The sequence below is a fragment of the Miscanthus floridulus genome, chromosome 13, assembly GCF_019320115.1.
Source record: "Miscanthus floridulus cultivar M001 chromosome 13, ASM1932011v1, whole genome shotgun sequence".
In the NCBI taxonomy this organism is placed as follows: Eukaryota; Viridiplantae; Streptophyta; class Magnoliopsida; order Poales; family Poaceae; genus Miscanthus; species Miscanthus floridulus.
The window spans coordinates 3,100,110-3,116,528 of NC_089592.1; the positions used below are offsets into that span (position 1 = coordinate 3,100,110).

The 16,419-nt window shown below is 45.3% G+C and overlaps 3 protein-coding genes across 4 annotated transcripts; 1 reads left to right on the top strand and 2 right to left on the bottom strand.

Moving 5' to 3' along the window:
- The first annotated feature begins 1,207 nt into the window (after positions 1 to 1,207).
- Positions 1,208 to 6,078, top strand: LOC136499287 (uncharacterized). The gene is made up of 3 exons (XM_066495001.1): positions 1,208 to 2,040; positions 2,160 to 2,382; positions 5,854 to 6,078. Exons 1-3 carry the CDS (start codon positions 1,853 to 1,855, stop codon positions 6,076 to 6,078), a joined length of 636 nt encoding a protein of 211 aa, XP_066351098.1. The 5' UTR covers positions 1,208 to 1,852.
- A 631-nt stretch (positions 6,079 to 6,709) lies between these two features.
- On the bottom strand, positions 6,710 to 12,047 carry LOC136498947 (uncharacterized). Its single transcript, XM_066494646.1, has 9 exons — positions 11,909 to 12,047; positions 11,143 to 11,398; positions 10,483 to 10,546; positions 10,228 to 10,302; positions 8,887 to 10,135; positions 8,444 to 8,516; positions 7,473 to 7,530; positions 7,186 to 7,258; positions 6,710 to 7,065 (listed from the first exon to the last, which is right to left on the bottom strand). Exons 5-9 carry the CDS (start codon positions 9,081 to 9,083, stop codon positions 7,044 to 7,046), a joined length of 423 nt encoding a protein of 140 aa, XP_066350743.1. The 5' UTR covers positions 9,084 to 10,135; positions 10,228 to 10,302; positions 10,483 to 10,546; positions 11,143 to 11,398; positions 11,909 to 12,047; the 3' UTR covers positions 6,710 to 7,043.
- Positions 12,048 to 12,332: 285 nt separating this feature from the next.
- Positions 12,333 to 15,770, bottom strand: LOC136498946 (adenylate kinase, chloroplastic). Of its 2 annotated transcripts, none has more exons than XM_066494644.1 (7): positions 15,511 to 15,770; positions 15,138 to 15,263; positions 14,884 to 15,012; positions 14,655 to 14,789; positions 14,108 to 14,254; positions 13,314 to 13,388; positions 12,333 to 12,802 (listed from the first exon to the last, which is right to left on the bottom strand). In XM_066494644.1, exons 1-7 carry the CDS (start codon positions 15,691 to 15,693, stop codon positions 12,704 to 12,706), a joined length of 894 nt encoding a protein of 297 aa, XP_066350741.1. In that variant the 5' UTR covers positions 15,694 to 15,770; the 3' UTR covers positions 12,333 to 12,703. The 2 variants fall into 2 exon arrangements, with proteins under 2 accessions (XP_066350741.1, XP_066350742.1); XM_066494645.1 differs by having other exon boundaries at positions 15,138 to 15,233; positions 15,511 to 15,769.
- Positions 15,771 to 16,419: the final 649 nt, after the last annotated feature.

A 16,419-nucleotide genomic window follows, 5' to 3' on the forward strand; every position in this document is an offset into this window, starting at 1 on the left:
CGAGCAGAGATTTGGAGAGTTTGCATGCCTTGAACAAGGTCAATTTCGGGTGGTTCAAGGCTGTTGACAGAGGTGAGAGTGGGAGGAGGGTCTGGCGGGTTTGGGTGGATTGGGGTCTGACCCCTATCCATGGAGTTGTCATTTCGCATAGTGGAAACTTGGAGAAACAGGGATGCCGTTTGGTTCCGAATAAAGTTTAGTCTTTGTCGCATCAGATATTTGGATACTAATTTGGAGTATTAAATATAGATTAATTATAAAACTAATTACACAGATTGAGACCAATTTGCTAGACGAATCTATTAAGCCTAATTAGTCTATGATTTGACAATGTGGCGCTACAGTAACCATTTGCTAATGATGGATTAATTAGGCTTAATAGATTCGTCTCGTGAATTAGCCACGGTTTCTGCAATTAGTTTTATAATCCGTTCACGTGTAGTCATCTTAATTAGTATCAAACATCCGATATGAGAGGAACTAAGCGCACGATACGGAATCTGGGAATTGCTGGAGCGACACAGCAACGAACAGATAGTACTACTATCTGGTAGCGGGAGGCGACTGGGCTGCCGACATCCAATGGCTTGCCTCTAGTCTCTAGACTCCATGCCCTAAAGCCCAGAGCCATTTTATTAATAAGTAAACTAATACTACGCTTATGAACAGGCCCGGTCCTGTCAATTTATGGGCCTGGAGCTTGGCCAGAAAGATGGGCCCCTCATTTACGACAACGCGCAAGAATGACGCCGGACGCGAAGACGCAGCTATGAAGCGGCCGCGGTGGAAGGGAAATCTACAGTTCCTCACACGCTCCAGTATTTTTGGGCCACGTATATGATTTTCTATTGGACCAGAGTATACTAGCTATAGTTTAGAGTGTGTACATACCTGGGATTAGGCCCCTTGGCTTCGAGGGCCCTGTGCCAATGCACAGCTCGCACCCCCCCAGGGCCGGGCCTGCTTATGAATGTCCGGCATCCCCACCATGATACATGATAGCTGATGGCTCTCTACTTTGATAAACCTACCACATAACGATAAAAAGTCTATAGGTGCAGCTATTGGAAAATAGCATATATAAATTGTACTCAAACTTTTTAAGGGAAATTATTCGATCATAAAAAATACATCCACCATAGTTATAGCATGAAAGAATAATACAATAGAAAAGTAGACATCAGATGCATATAATCATATTATACAGTGAATATTATGATCTTTTGAATCATATTGGTCTCCATCGCCATAGTTCTGCCTTGTATCTTGTTGTAATCACCTAAAGCATCCATGGATAGATACTAACCTGCTACACTACATCTAATAGCTGGTAAATAATTTACATAAAGATTCAAGCATCACATGTCAACACGTACGTAGGTTGTTGTACAGAAATAGGACGCGCGGACAACCTTAACCTAGTTTTGATAACTTGCAACATGGAAGCCGCACAATTACTACACACAGGTCATCACACGACACTCAAGCCATACCATGCAGTAACACCATCAACAACCAGCCACACGATGCTTGCAACCACATGATAAACAGGGCAGCGAGATGTACTCTCTAGTTAATTTGTTAGGGTGCCCATAAGACATGTCAGTCCAGTCTCTCTCAAATGCTGTTCATAAGTGCTTATTACGAGCGTCTCTGTACTGTGTTTGGACGTGATGTTTTCCGCTCTAAGGCTTATGGTGATAGATCACACACACACACACACACACCAATTGTGTTTACGCGGTCTATAATATGCACTACTGATTGGCGAGCCCAGCCGCCTCCGATCCACCTGTTTGTCTTAGCTAGACCTGTTTGTCTTAGCTAGATAGGGTGCTTGCGGCCGCCGACCATGTCGCTTGTTCTGGTGGCACAGGCAGCCGCCCTGGTTGCCGCCGGCGGCATTGCATTTGGCCCCGTGGGGTTCTTGGGCGGCTCCGCGACGACGACGGTGGTGAAGCTGGCGCACCTTCTCTGCTTCGCCACGTCGTGGGGCACCACCGTCTGGGCCGTCTTCATCGGCGGATTCATCATGTTCTTGTAAGAACGCTGCTGGTACTTGTAGTGGCGCATCGTCTTCCTCGGCGGCATCGTCGATGATCATGTCGCTGTTTTTTTATTCCTCCGTGCTGATTGCTTGGCCTGCGAACTGAAAGCAGGAACCTGCCGAGGCACATGATGGGAGACCTGCGCACGAAGGTGTTCCCGGCGTCCTTCCGGCTGACGGCGGCGTGCACGGCGGCCTCCGCGGCGGCGTTCGCGTGGCTCCACCTCCCGTGGCGGGCGGCTTCGCCCGCCGAGCGGCGGCAGCTCGTGGTCCTCGTCGCGGCCGCCGGGCTCGACCTCGCCAACCTGCTCGTCTTCACCCCCAAGACCATCGAGGTAATCAAGGACTACTCCAGCCATCTGATACAAAATATTTAGGTCGATTTAGGAGATCTAACTTTGTTTACCTTCTTCACCATCCATACAATTTTTTTTACAAAAATTGAGATTATAAGATGGAGGTTATTATACTCACCATCAAAAGTATTCTCAGTATTTTTTTTTTGCGAAACGTATTTTCAGTATATTTAATTACTAAACATCATATTTTCATAGAAATTATTGGTCAAACGTCACCTGACTGTGTTGATGATCCAGACAACCAATATGTTGAATCAGTGGGAGTATAACAATTTTATAGGATGAAGGAAATCACTACATGCAGATGCCCCTTTAATTTGGCGTTTTTCGTCGAATATCGTGATGTATGTGCATTAGTTTAGTGAAGGAAAATTTGTTAGGATGGACAATAAACCACCAGTGGCTTCAGGATCAGGTTATGTTATTTTGAGATATTGAAACACACATGTTGATTAATCTTTATGAACATCCTCTAGATATGATGAAGTTACCGTAGACATCTTATTATCGACTAGTAGGACATGTTGGACCAGAGATGGACTCAGCCTGTTCGTTTGGCTGTGGCTTGTCGTAAATGATCGTAAATTTTCAGCCGGAATAGTATTTTTCTCTCACACAAACCAGTCAGCAGTACTTCTTCACGAACCAGCAACGATACGAACCAGCCAACCGAACAGGCTGGAAGCGACATCAGACGGCCGGATGGTTAAGAAATGGGCAGCAGCGGCGAAGCCACAGTGCATGTGTCGGGGTCATGCGACCCCGATAACTTTGTACGAATCAGTGGAACCTCCCGTATTCCGGCCAGCTACGACCCCATCAGATTGAGTTCATGAATCTGTGCGACCCCGGCAGCAGTTTAGTCTAGATTCGCCGCTGATGGGCAGGAACATGATGATACATACACACCGGCTCAGTCGCCTCTGCCAGCCGCATGATTATTATTCTGTTACCACCGTTATTGCAATTCCTACGTGTTCTTCCAAAAGCCACGCAGCCTATTCGGCAGACCATAAATGATCGTGAATTATTTACTACTGGCTGGTTTGGTGTGAGAGAAAAATACTGCTTTAGCGTATAATCCACGATCGTATGCGAGCAAAGTGAACAGGCTGACAGATTTTTGTTCCGCTAACCCATGTAACATAGGAATAATCGGAGTCTAGTTTATTTGTCAGAATAGGAACCTAGGGTCAGGCGGCTCCTCTGGCCGCCCCACACTCACCGCCGCTGCCGCCGGCCGCCAACTCGGCGCCCACGGCCCCCTCCCCCTCCCCCTCCCTCCACCTCGCTGCTCCCTCCCCGACCCCCTCTAGCCCTGCTTCCGCCGCTCCCTCAGACTGTGTTTCCGCGCCTAGCGGATGTGCCGCCGGTCGGCGTTCCAGCGACGACTGATCCCTCCACCCCTTCCGATGACTCCGGGCGCCTCCAGCAGCGCGTGCCCTTGCTGAGTGCAGGCGCGAACGCCGACACCGACACCGCGGCCGCTCGCGGGGAGGCCGCTCCACCGCCGCCTCCGCCCGCAGGGCCTGCGCCTTCCTCTTTGCCACCCGTCAGATCTGGCACGTCACGGACCCCGCCCCCACCCCCCCCCCCCCCCGCCGCCGTGGCCACCCAGCACGCGGGAGCCGGTGCTGGGGCCGACGGGCCCAAGTCTAGGCCTTCAGGGCCCGCCGCGATGTCGATGGCTACCCCGAGCTCCTCCCCGCCGGCCGCCGAGCCCGGGCCTGGGACCCGTCTGCCATCGACGGTGCCGGCTGGCGCTGGGGACGATGGCTGCCTCACACCTCCGCCCGATCTGTTCAGATCCACGTCGCACGGGTCCAAGCCCGAGCCTTCTGGGCCCGTGGGCTCTCTGGAGGCCATCGCGGCGCCAGCGACCAACCCCAGCTGCTCTCTATCGCCAGCAGCGGCCCCGTTCTACCCGAGCGGGCGCTCTAAGCGCCGTCGGCCCTACCTGGATGCCGCTCGTCGCTCGGTGAAGCCATCCATGGCGTCTCCCACGCGCGCCCAGCCTCGCTCAGTCCTGGCGGTAGCGGAGCGGACAGAGGTCGACAGGGGCCCGGGCGAAGACGTCGGAAACCGCTGCCGGCCGCGCCCTCAGCTGGTGGATGGCCTGCCTGCTCAACCGGTGGATGGTCGCGTCCCCGCCGACCAGCGCCTCGGCCCTCGCACCATGTCTTCTCGACTACAGGTCTTCGCCCCCAACTCCGATGGCTGGAGGAAGATCCTCCCTCGGCAGGAGATGCGTCCTGCGGCTACCTCGGAGCCTCGCCTTGCTGTTGCCCGAGCAGGGGCAGTCGCAGGTGGCGCAAACCTCCAAGTCGGGAGCTGATGCAGCTACAAAGGACGAGGCGGCCTACCCACCAGGTTTTGGCCCGACCGTGCCCTTGGCGGATGATGGCCTGCTCAGTACGCAGTAGTGGGACGGCCCTTCGGTAGAGGACAGCGATAACTCCGTTGCACGCCACCTCAAGGGCTTCACCAAGCGAGTGCTGAAGAAAGTCAACTCCCCGCTAATTCGTGAGCCTCCTAAGTAGTCGTCACCTGCTAAGCCGACGCTACCAAAGCGGAGCAGGCGGTTGGCGGCTCAGAGCCTCTCCTGAGTACCTACCTTTAAGCGAGGTGAGGTGCTCGTCATACAGCGCATGGGCTTCGCTGAGGACCTTTCAACGCCAAGCGCGGCGGAACGGAAGGCCTATGATGACCTCTTCGACGGCAAGATGACCGCTTCCAACATCGAAGCATTGGACGTGCTCTTCAACGATGCTGTGAAAGGGGCGTGCAGGCAGCAGCGAAGAGGCAAGGCCTCCGTTGCTTCACTGCGCATACTTCGGTTGTATACCTTGTGTAATATCGAAGCCTGAACTAGTCGTATGCTAGGACGGTCCAGCAGCTCTGGCTATTACTGTAGATCTTTTAGGGCGCTTACAAAAAGCACGTCGTTTGTATGGTTACTTTCTTCTACTTAATTACAATGATACGTAAATCTTTTGCGTATTCGAGAAAAAAAAAAACCCTGTAACATACCCCCTCTTCCTAAAAAAAATAGAATTTTAGCTTTCAAAACATGTGGACTATCTAGGTGGGACCCATTTTAATCTAGCGATGAACGTGTGTGAAGTGGATGGCACCAAATTATTCATGTGCTGTGTTGTGCATATGTTAGTTGGCTCTAGTTTCTTGCTTCTGCAACATGCGCATTTAGTGACATGCTCAAGATCACAACAAACCTGATTTAATTTATGGAGACATGGAGGTTGTTTCTTTTTCTTGCTAATCCGTTTGACATTTTATAGAACTGCCTTATTTTTAGGACAGAAAGGATTTTTGGATCATATACTTACTCAGACTCTATCTTAGAATATATAGTTCCATTTTGATTTGCGCTAAGCCAAATATATTGGTCTTTGATCAACAATATAGTATTATATCATACATACGCAGGTGATGTGGCAGAGGCACAAATTGGAGAGGCGCCTCGGCATCGGGCGCGTCGGCTCCTTGGACGGCATGCGGAGCAACGCGCGGGCGGCGGAGACCTGCGCCGCCCTCGCCGCGCTGAACGGGAGGTTCCGGACGGCCCACGCACTCTCGGCGCTGGCCACCGTCGCGTCCGCCGCCGGGCTCGCCGCGCACTCCTGCTACCTCGCCGGCAAGCTTGCGCTGTGACGATGCACACGTCAACATCGACACACCAATACGTGTACTCAGAAAACGTGTCAACTACAGCTGGTACTCCCCCCGGACCCCTCTTGTAAGGCGTGAGCGCTTGTACGCCGCCATATACCAAGAACAATTTACTCCAGCGCTGCTTTTATTTATCAAATCGTGTGTGAAATGGTTGGAGCCTGCTTACATATCGGTCAATCTAAAAAACGAGCATGCGCCTTACAAAGGTATTAAAAGAAAAGGGAGTATATATATACGGTAAGGCTATTCTACAGCTGGCCACAGAATAACTTATTACATGACCACCTTGATTTACGATAATGTTTGTACCCATTTACGATAATGACAAATACATATTTACGATACATGGGTTACTATAATTCAAGATGATACTTAACATAATGCTATAGTAAATCACTTATGAAGGAGTTACCATAATCTCATAAATTAGTATATTAATTATGGTAACTCAAAGTGACCACAGAATAACTTATTATGCGGCCAGCTACAGAACAGTATATATATATATATGACAAGCCGCTGCCAATTTTTTTTTTTTTTGTCTCGTGGTCGATTTTCTTGCTCTCGTTACGGCTGATTTTTTTTTCCTCGTGACCGTTTTTTTAGGCTGATGATTTTTTGGACGGTTTTCTTTTAGGCTGGTGGTTTTTTTGGTCGTTTTCTTAGGCTGCTGATTGTTTGGGACGGTTCTCGTTTTCCAGGTTATGGGAAATTCTAATCATGAAATGCGTATCAAAGTGACAAGATACAGCGATGTACATATTTAAAGATGAGCATATGAACAGTATACAAATGGTCTTGCAGGAAGCAAAGTGGCATGCATAATAGGATATGGAAATTTTAGAATACATGAGCATATGGACAACAATGATCAGCTTTGGGATTCAAGAGCATATGAGCATCAGGTTCTCACGCATGCAATTGTCAAAAGCATACCACAATGATTAACAGTGAGAAACCTTAAATCTGTAATATCAACAAGTGCATACACAGATCAAGATAGATAAATCATAAAATCAATGCCAAATTTATGACTAGTGGAGACAGTGATCAGTACAAACAAGTGTAGAGCATTCTCCAGCATACCTTTTTCGTGCTAGTGGCACGCCACTGTTGCTGATGGAGTGCAGATGAAGCCGACGTCTCCTACTGGTGAAGGCTAACGAAAATGATCAAAAACAGACATAACTAGTGTTAATGATTTGGAAGCTACAGCAGCCATAAATTAAATGTGTAAAATTGGAAAATTAGCAAGGCTGAAAAAGAAGCTAATTTCCAATGGAAACAAATGCAAAATTTATACTCTTGTAAATCTTCAAGCATAATTAGCCACACAGCCACACAAACAAATCAGTAATAGTAGAAGAAACTACCTATGTGAGTAATCATGGGGAGTAGACGGAGGATGCTTTGATGGCGAGCGCCTGGGATCTGCATAAAAAAACAAAGAGAGAGAAAAGAGGATAAATAACGCTGATAAAACTATTAGCTCTAGTACATGATGTGCACCTCTATTTTATTCTAGGCTCAAAAGAACTTTCACAATTCAAGATCTAATACAGGAATCATGTTTGACTACTGATTAGATTCACAAATTGATGAATGATTGTATGAAAAAAATGAAGAGACATATATGTTAACTATACACTGAGATGCCATGTAAAATAGGGGAAGAATATTCAAAAAGAACTGCTAGTATTAAACCACACTAGTTGGCAATACCCTGATTTTTCTACATGCATGTATGTACACACATCAGGCCAATATATTAATGGATCCATACCAGATGCAAGCATATGCAAATAAGGATGCAATCTAAGCTATGTTTCCAATTTCATTAATTTACTCTGTTTTTTATCTTACAAGTCTAGCTTTTTTAAGTTGCCTGATTAATCAGCCTACAATACAACCATCGCAATATCACTTCAAAAACCCCGAATTACTAATACTGCAAGTCGCCTATGTAGTTCTACTAGCAGAAAAATAATCTAGGCAAGCACTGTGTGTATCACTTCAAAAGCCACCCATTCTGAACTGTTGGACCAAATATGATTGAAAGCATGCACTTGAGACTTGTCTATATAAAGGTGCTGATAAAAATGGCCTTCTAGGGAGCTTGTGTTTCCCTCTTATGGATTACAGTTTCTACTATTTGAAGACTTATGCAGCGAGGGCAAAACAAGTAATACTATTCCTAGTATTACTATCAGTTCCAGCTTCTTATCGTTCAGCCATTGTTTGCAAAAAATTGAAATAATGTTGTCTGATTTCTCACATAAAACCTTATTAATTGTAATTGCAAGATATCTATTTCTGGATGTAATGCAAGTATAAAAGACGTCACTGTACGATATCTATTGAAGTACTTCTCTCTGATATGGCTAGCCTCAGAATGCCTCTTCTCTGCAACGCAAGGCCTAACAAGTTAAAGAGTTCAGTTATGTACTCTGAATAAAAATCTAAATTGTTTTGTGAAAATATAGAACAAGGGTGTAGCTGAGTGAGAGCATGATGGAAATCAGAGCTGGAATTATCAGTCTATCAAATACAATTTGAAAGGACAATTGCAGATTTTCATCAAAGGGCTTGAAACTATCAAAGCCTTGTGAACATACAACATTCTTTAGAGTTGTGATTGAATTAGCTTAACAATTGAGGATGAAATTTGGCATAAATAATCTGTATGGTTGCTGCACTGCTTTTCCCAAAATAAGAGCAGCAGAACAAGCTGTGCCCAGCACTATCATGCTAGCGCAAAGAGTACAGCAGTGGGGACGAAAACTCAACTGGATCCCGTGGAGGTTGGGGAAGAGCTGTGGGTCGCACCATGTGATCTGATCTGATCTGAAGCAGAGAAATTGACAACAAAAACATCTCCTGCTGCTGAATTTAAACATGCCAGATCTCTGAGTGGGATCAAAGTATATTGACAGAAAAATGGGCACCACGCAGCCAACAACTCCAAAACAAATCAACTTGTGCATCTTCCTATGTCTGAAGTCTAATTGGAAAGGAAAAAATAAAAACAAAAGAACTTCCCAAGTGCAGTGAAGTGCTAGTTGCAGTTGCAGATATGAATCATCCTAGCAACAAAATTGGAGAGGGCAGGAATACACGACGGATTCTAGCAACAAAATTGGAGAGGGCAGGAATACACGACAGATTTTAGTGCCATACAATAATCAAGACAATGCAATTGTAGAATTATAATGTTGTACCTGAGACAAATGGACAGGGAGAACTCGATCGATGAATCTACCGTGCAACATTGTTAGAGTGAATCACTCCTCTGTCATCAAACAACTCCACCAGTACTGTCAGAATAGCTGCACCACACAATTATTCATGAATATAAACCATAAATTTCTATAAACAAGCAAAAACTGAACTACTAGAATAGGGCACCAGGTTACATGTACAAGAGAAATGATGAGTTTCAAAATATTATAGGGACAAATAAATATCACGCCCAACGAACTCAATAGACTAAAAGAGAAATATATATCAAACCCATTAACCCAACGTGTACATACTACATACAACCTTCTTTTGGGGATTTAATCTTCTGAGCCAGAAAGATCTGTAAGATGAAATCATTTCAATTTTCCAAATGTAAGAAGATTGGGCAATAGAATAGATAACTATGAGCGGAAGCTGATATAATTCTAATTAGCCAGCAGGTAACAAATGTCTTGAATAATCATCTCTTCTGAGAAATGGATCTCTTTAACAGGAAATTATCAGGTGGCCAATTTTTTAACAACAATCATTTTAGCACTACTGAGATGAAAAATAAAAATTCTGATATTTTTCATAAGATAAGAAGATCATGTCCTGATACTTCAAAGCTATGGAATAAGTAGCACTTACAAGAATCTATCAGTACGTCCACATCACAAGGAAAAGGGGATTACTGGATTAGCATGCATGCAAGTACCTCCAGTAAAATTAATAGACAATGCAACAGACTGTAGGACACAAAATCACAAGGGCATTCAGGAGGCAAAGGATGGCAACGTGCAGTGGAACCTCGAACCTAAACAAAGAATCAACAGATTAACAAAAACCAAGAGGGCAAGGCAAGTGCAACACATGAAAAAATCGCAAAAAGTTCTAACATTTACTGACCTTTGTTCTTGTGTGCTCTCAAATACAACCCTTTTTGGGTTATGAGGCATCTTATCGACCAACTCCATCCGGTAACTGAACACGTTCAGTAAAAATCATTTTAGGATACCACATTTGTGTGATGTACAAAGTATATTCACGAATGCACTTGAAACAAGAATGTAGTTGCAACTGGCTCATTATTATGTATTCTGCAAATGAGAGTACAAAAGAAAATCAATATATATAACAGGATGAGATTGTGAAACAAATAACCTTTTGGATGAGAGACCGGGGCCTTGTCCGGAATGAACATCATCTGGTAGCAATGACAGACGATCTATAGATGCATAAATTTATTAGCTTAGTAAAATTACAATCATGCCAGAACTAGTAACATAAGTCAAGGATCTGAACAATAAAAAATTCATAGGATAAACAACTTCGGCCTCTTGGGTTTTAGGAAACAAATTACAATGAGTGCAGAATGAATTGGTGATGTTCAAAAGGATTTGAAACCATAAAAAATATGAATTGCACTTGCACATGCGTATGGAAATGAAATCAGACAAATGGATAAACCCCGTGTAACATAATCTGTGCATACTGCTCATTACAACTAGACTAGAAGTAAAGAAAAAAAATGAAAATGAAATCGAAATCGAAATAGAAAAATTAATCTTTATGCGCACAATCAGTACCAAAATCATGCTCGAAAAGGGATTAAAACCAATTTGATCGAACCTAGCTACAAAAGGTGATGCTCGAAAAGGGATTAAGAAGGATACAGGTGGATTCCATCCGAGCGGACAAGCTTGAGTAACTGGGACCGTTCTGGCAGCGTGCTAGGGGCGACAGGGGGACGGCGATGCAGGGTAGGCCTACATTGGCGGCGAGGAAAGGTGAGGACGGAAGTGCCGAATGAAGCAAGCTCACCGTCGGTGGCCACCGACACCTGAGCCTTCTCGGCCTCGGCCCGTGGCGGCGACGAACTGACGGGGTGAGGGGAAGACGGCGGTGCCGCTGGGCCCGCGAGGCGACGAGGCAAGGTGCGGGCAGCAGCCACGGGCCCAGGTGCGGCGAGGTCGCCGGTGCCGAACAAGGGAGCAGGGGCGGGGGCGGGGGCGATCTGGGCTCGTGCGACGGGAGCGGGGAGAATAAACCGGCGTCTCCCAGACTCCCCACGATCTATCTGTGAACGCAAAAAAGAAAAAAAAACTAATAGAATAAACAGGAGGTGCGTCGTGGGTACGGGAGGAAAAACGGACTGCCCATGGGTTTGGCTCGGGTACTGATTATTCAGTACTCAGTACCCCGGGTAATATATATATATATATATATATATATATATATATATATATATATATATATATATATATATATATATGTGGTCTATTCGTTTGGGCTCGTTTGGTTTATAAGTTATGGCTGAAAGGACTGTTGACTGATTTGATATGAGAAAAAAATACTATTCGTTGGCTGATAAGTCATAGCTTATAAGCCGAATACGACCAAGCGAACAGACCTAGCCTTCTCTTGCATGAAAGGAATGAAATGATCATCAGCATAACATTTTCAGCGTGTTCGCTGGTTGGTGCTGGTGCTGATTTGAGCTGGCTGATGCTGGTTTTTTAAGAGAGGAAAACACTGTTGGCTGGTTGAATAAGTTTGGCTGAAACCAACCAGCGAACAGGGTGTTTACCTTCTTTTCTTGGCCTTTTTCAAGAAATTTACTGAGCTGCAGCTAGGGCCTAGGAACAGAAGAGATCACCAGGCTATTGAGCTCTTTCTCTGGTCTTGTTCAACCAAATCAGCATGAGCTACAGTGCATACACCATGCTACTGTGCTTCCTAACCAACCTGGAATCTGAAAATGTGAAGCTATCTTGGTCCGTAGTACATCAGAGACTTAATTCTACCCTGCTACATTCCGGTTTGCCGGACAAGGTGCCACACGCCTCGCACTTGCCATCCTCTTCTACATAGACTTAATTCTGAAAAAAAAAGGATCCATGAAGAAATGCCAGTTAGTCCCTTAGATCATGGCAAACCTTTCTCTGAAAGAAGGTATCTGATTCAGCGAGCATCAGAGACGGCTACCACCATAGCTGCAACACTCATCAACCTTAAGACAGCACCAATCACTAGTGCTGTAAATCAATCCATTAACACCATTCCTCCAGTTGAGAAACAACATGACATGTATGTTCACAAGACAGCAACAAAACATGTACAGCAGCCGAGGATCACTTTGAGCCCTCACAACCTACCGATGATCTGTCGCTTCCATTCGCGTACAATTAACAACTGGAGAAAAAAATCCCTATGCTTCGACCACATCCACACGGACAAGTTTCCATCATGTGAGACAGGCTTACATTACATGTACGCGTCGGCCTATGCTTCAACTATATCCGCTTGGAGAAGTTCCTATCATGTGAGATGGCTTACATTGCATGAACTTGTTGGACCTGCACCCAATCTTTTTTTTCCTTGCTCATGCGCTGGACACCATTTCTGTTTTCTTGTCCAGGCTAGAACCCAGCAGCTTCTCGATCTCGGCAAAGACATCGCCCACGGTGCGATCTCCTTGCACCTAAATTACAGAAACCAGTAACAAAACAAAGGTTTGAAAGTTAGTGCACGAACATGCATCCAAGGCAGGTAGGTGATTGCTTGATTGCATAGATAGCCAGATAGGTGACTGGATAAAGCATGATTGTTGAACAATATAATTTAGCATCACAGGCAGATACTAATCAACAAGCTGTATGTTATCATGCCTATATAATTACTAATTAGACACTACTGAAGAATATACTAACACTAGTATATAAAAAACAGAACAAGAAGCGACTGAGAAATAGGTTATATCCATGTGGCTACGAGGTGAGTGATAGAGAAATTAACAATGGCAAGTGTTACTCCATGCAAGTATCAGAACCAAAGAAAAAATGCCTGCAAGTACTGAGGATGTCAGATTAATCCATGCTAGGGTGGTTTCATGAAATGTACTAAGTCTATCGAAAACATCTAGCAGAAATGCACATCAGCCTTGAGAGAACTGATGGAGCAGATAGTTTTCAGTTAAAAGAGATGGTGCCTACTTTGACAATAATATCCTCATATGTTGATAGCAAGGACTCGATATTTTGGTAATAAGTCTGCAGCCTCAACTTAACCTGTAAAACAACAAAAGCAAGATGTGTCAGAAGTGGATTCTCATAACACCATGCTCGCTGATTTTTTCCGATCTACATAAACAGCCAAGCAATTGATGAAAAATATCTGATCGAGTAGAGGTAAGCAAACCATCGTAATACACTGTGGAAGAAGCATCATACTATATCAGTAACTCGACCACATCAAACCACAATGATAGACCATCACAAGAACACGCAACAGTGAAAAAAAAAACCTTGACCATCAGAGGGGAGCCTTGCACACTACAAATGTAGACATTTTATACCATAGATGTGGTGCTTCCACCTCTCAAATGGAAATGTCTGGTGTGTCGGTGGATTTGAACATATATGCACTGAATACTTTAGATACGGCCAGCAGGCACATCATAAAGCATGCTGATCTTGCTTGCCTAGTAGAAGACCAAAGAAAGACACTTTGCAGTAACAATGCAATACCTAGATAAGCAATTATATCCTGTTTATTAATGATAGACCCGGCAATTGCATTTGACATTACTCTTACCAACAATGTTTTCAAGTCGTCCGGTCGAACCTAGTCGCCATGGGACCGACTAGGACGATTAATCACGATTCGGACGACTTGTACAAGTCGACGGTACCCCTAATCAGTCAGCAGGGACCGATTAGGACGATTAATCGCGATTAATCGGACGACTTGAAAACATTGCTTACCAATAACCAGTACAAATATGTACCTTTTCTTCTGTATCATCAAATCTATGCGTAAGCCTTGAAGCAATTTCTTCATTCTCTGGTGGAGAATACTTCAAATGATATATTTTCCCTGTTACAGGATCGAGCCGTCTTCCAACCACCCTTTCAACAAGGAGTTCATCTGGAACCTATAATAGCAAAGAAATGAGTTAAAGGTACAAATTCTACATTCCTAAAATCTAATCACTGGACTGCTGCAGTTAATTTCATTTCAACAGAGGATGCATGGACATAGTTGATGAATACATTTCTTCCTTTTGTTATGTAACTTATTACTCCAGAAAATCGAAATAAGTAAGTCAACGTCTGATCCAACAACATTGCTAAATCAGACACCAATGTTCTTTTCTTTTGTTTTTCCTTGCACAAGCTATTCATTGGGCTAAGTATAGCCAATAGCAGTGTTTAAAGAAATCTATTTTGTGCTACTAGCAAGAGTAATGGTGAAATATTATATATAGTGTAAAGGACGAATGTGATTTGCAGTATGCCGTATGCGTCAATAATTTGATCGAGCTGTACACTCACATCTAACAGAATGAAAATATCAGGCCGGATTTCAAGGGTTTCCAGCGCCATAGCCTGTGAATAGCTTCTCGGGTACCCGTCCAACAGCCAACCGTTTTCCTGAGCGTCTGGTTGCAGAAGGCGTTCCTTCACCATCTGTCAGAAACCCAAGATCATTCTTCTTTATGAGCACCAACTGCGACTTGGAATGCATATATAAATGGAAAACCCAAAATAAAACATGACCCACATTAACGACAATCTCATCAGGCACGAGCTGGCCCTTCTCCATGAATTCCTTGGCCTGCTTCCCATTCTCAGAGCCAGCAGCTATCTCCGCCCGCAACAAATCTCCGGCGGAGATGTGCACCAAACCGAACTGCAAATGATCAGAAAAATGCTAACTGGACTGCTGCCAAGCTCTGCACTCTCTGTACAGATTACAGAAGGGATGTAGGACATGATACAATAACACACAAGGCTGTTCATGAACGAATCGCTTACTTTGGTCTTGATGAGCTCACACTGCGTGCCCTTGCCGGACGCCGGAGCCCCTGATATCATGACCTTGAGTGGGTCAGCCAACGCTGCCACCACAACCTGAGATGAAGCAGCAGGAAATAAAAAATTCTGCCATGAAAAAAACTGGTGTCATTATCAAGCTAACCCCACTGAGATGGAATGGCTAGGATTAGCGAGACCTATGCTACGGTCCTCCAATACCCCCATCTATGTCTGGAGAATCCTCCAAACCTCAGCAACGAACAAGCAAGCAATACATGCGAAATCCAACCGTCCCCTTGCGCTTCGCTTCGCTAGCTGCCAATCCAACCGAAGCGAATTACGCGGAGGCGGGGCGTAGGCCGAGAGGGAGTACCTTGGTTGCCCGAGGCGACCGGCGGCCGGCGGCGCGGAGCCGGAGCGAGTGGGAGCGGGAGGGCGCGGCGGGGAAGACGAGGCGGCCCTGGGCATACGGCCTCTGGACCGTCGCGGTCGACGGCGATAGGGCGGTGGCGGTGGCGCAGGCGGCAGCGGCGGCGGCGGCCATGGAGGATGCCATGAGCTCCTCCGCCGGCGGAGAGGACAGAGGAGCGAGAGAACCCGGAAAGACGTGGAAGAGACAGTTTGGACAGAAAAGTTGCTACTTTTTTTGGAACATATATATAAATCGGTCGTAGTCTGTTTCCGCATTTTTTGGGGCCTCAAACTTGCTATTGTCGATAACACTCCTGGCCCTTTATCGAATGTTTTCCCGTGGACACAAACGAACGTCGATCGTAGATTTCTCTATTTTCTATCGCCACTACATAGAGTAGATAAGATTTATGGATATGGCTTTATGCACCTCCTCTATCAACCACAACCACGATTGTTCTCCATCATTTGCTTTTCTTGAAAAACTAGCCCGAACACGCGCGCTACGCTGCGCGGGCTTAAGAAGTGGCGCGTGATATGCGAACATAGGTTTGAATAGAAACAAAACAAAACAAAAAACGGATAAACAGTACGAAACTACCGTACACAGTGATTATAAAACAACACTAAACGACGTCAAACATTAGTCTGAACAGTGTCGCATGACCAGTACCGAACAGTTGTGAACAGTGCCAGATGGCCTGCACGGTTCCATTCTACTCGCGGTTGAAGAAGTATCTTATGCCTCCCGCGTGAGCAATTTAAGGCTAATGTATCCCACGTCATGTCCTAAGGAGACCTATCACTTTCATCATTGTTTCTTTCTCAAGAAATGTTCTACTCCAAAATCTCGACTCGGATATGTTCTACT

Bases quoted from the DNA above. Each gene is read 5' to 3' on its own strand.
- LOC136499287 (XM_066495001.1), top strand. From the start codon at position 1,853: ATGTCGCTTGTTCTGGTGGCACAGGCAGCCGCCCTGGTTGCCGCCGGC. The intron at 2,041-2,159 runs GTAAGAACGCTG...AACTGAAAGCAG, and splicing joins GGCGGATTCATCATGTTCTT to GAACCTGCCGAGGCACATGA. The intron at 2,383-5,853 runs GTAATCAAGGAC...ATACATACGCAG, and splicing joins TCACCCCCAAGACCATCGAG to GTGATGTGGCAGAGGCACAA.
- LOC136498947 (XM_066494646.1), bottom strand. From the start codon at position 9,083: ATGCACAAGTTGATTTGTTTTGGAGTTGTTGGCTGCGTGGTGCCCATT. The intron at 8,517-8,886 runs GTTGAGTTTTCG...TTAACTTGTTAG, and splicing joins CCCAACCTCCACGGGATCCA to GCCTTGCGTTGCAGAGAAGA. The intron at 7,259-7,472 runs GTAGTTTCTTCT...CATTTTCGTTAG, and splicing joins CCCCATGATTACTCACATAG to CCTTCACCAGTAGGAGACGT.
- LOC136498946 (XM_066494644.1), bottom strand. From the start codon at position 15,693: ATGGCATCCTCCATGGCCGCCGCCGCCGCTGCCGCCTGCGCCACCGCC. The intron at 13,389-14,107 runs GTACATATTTGT...GTTGTTTTACAG, and splicing joins TTGATGATACAGAAGAAAAG to GTTAAGTTGAGGCTGCAGAC. The intron at 12,803-13,313 runs GTAGGCACCATC...TCTGTAATTTAG, and splicing joins ATGAGGATATTATTGTCAAA to GTGCAAGGAGATCGCACCGT.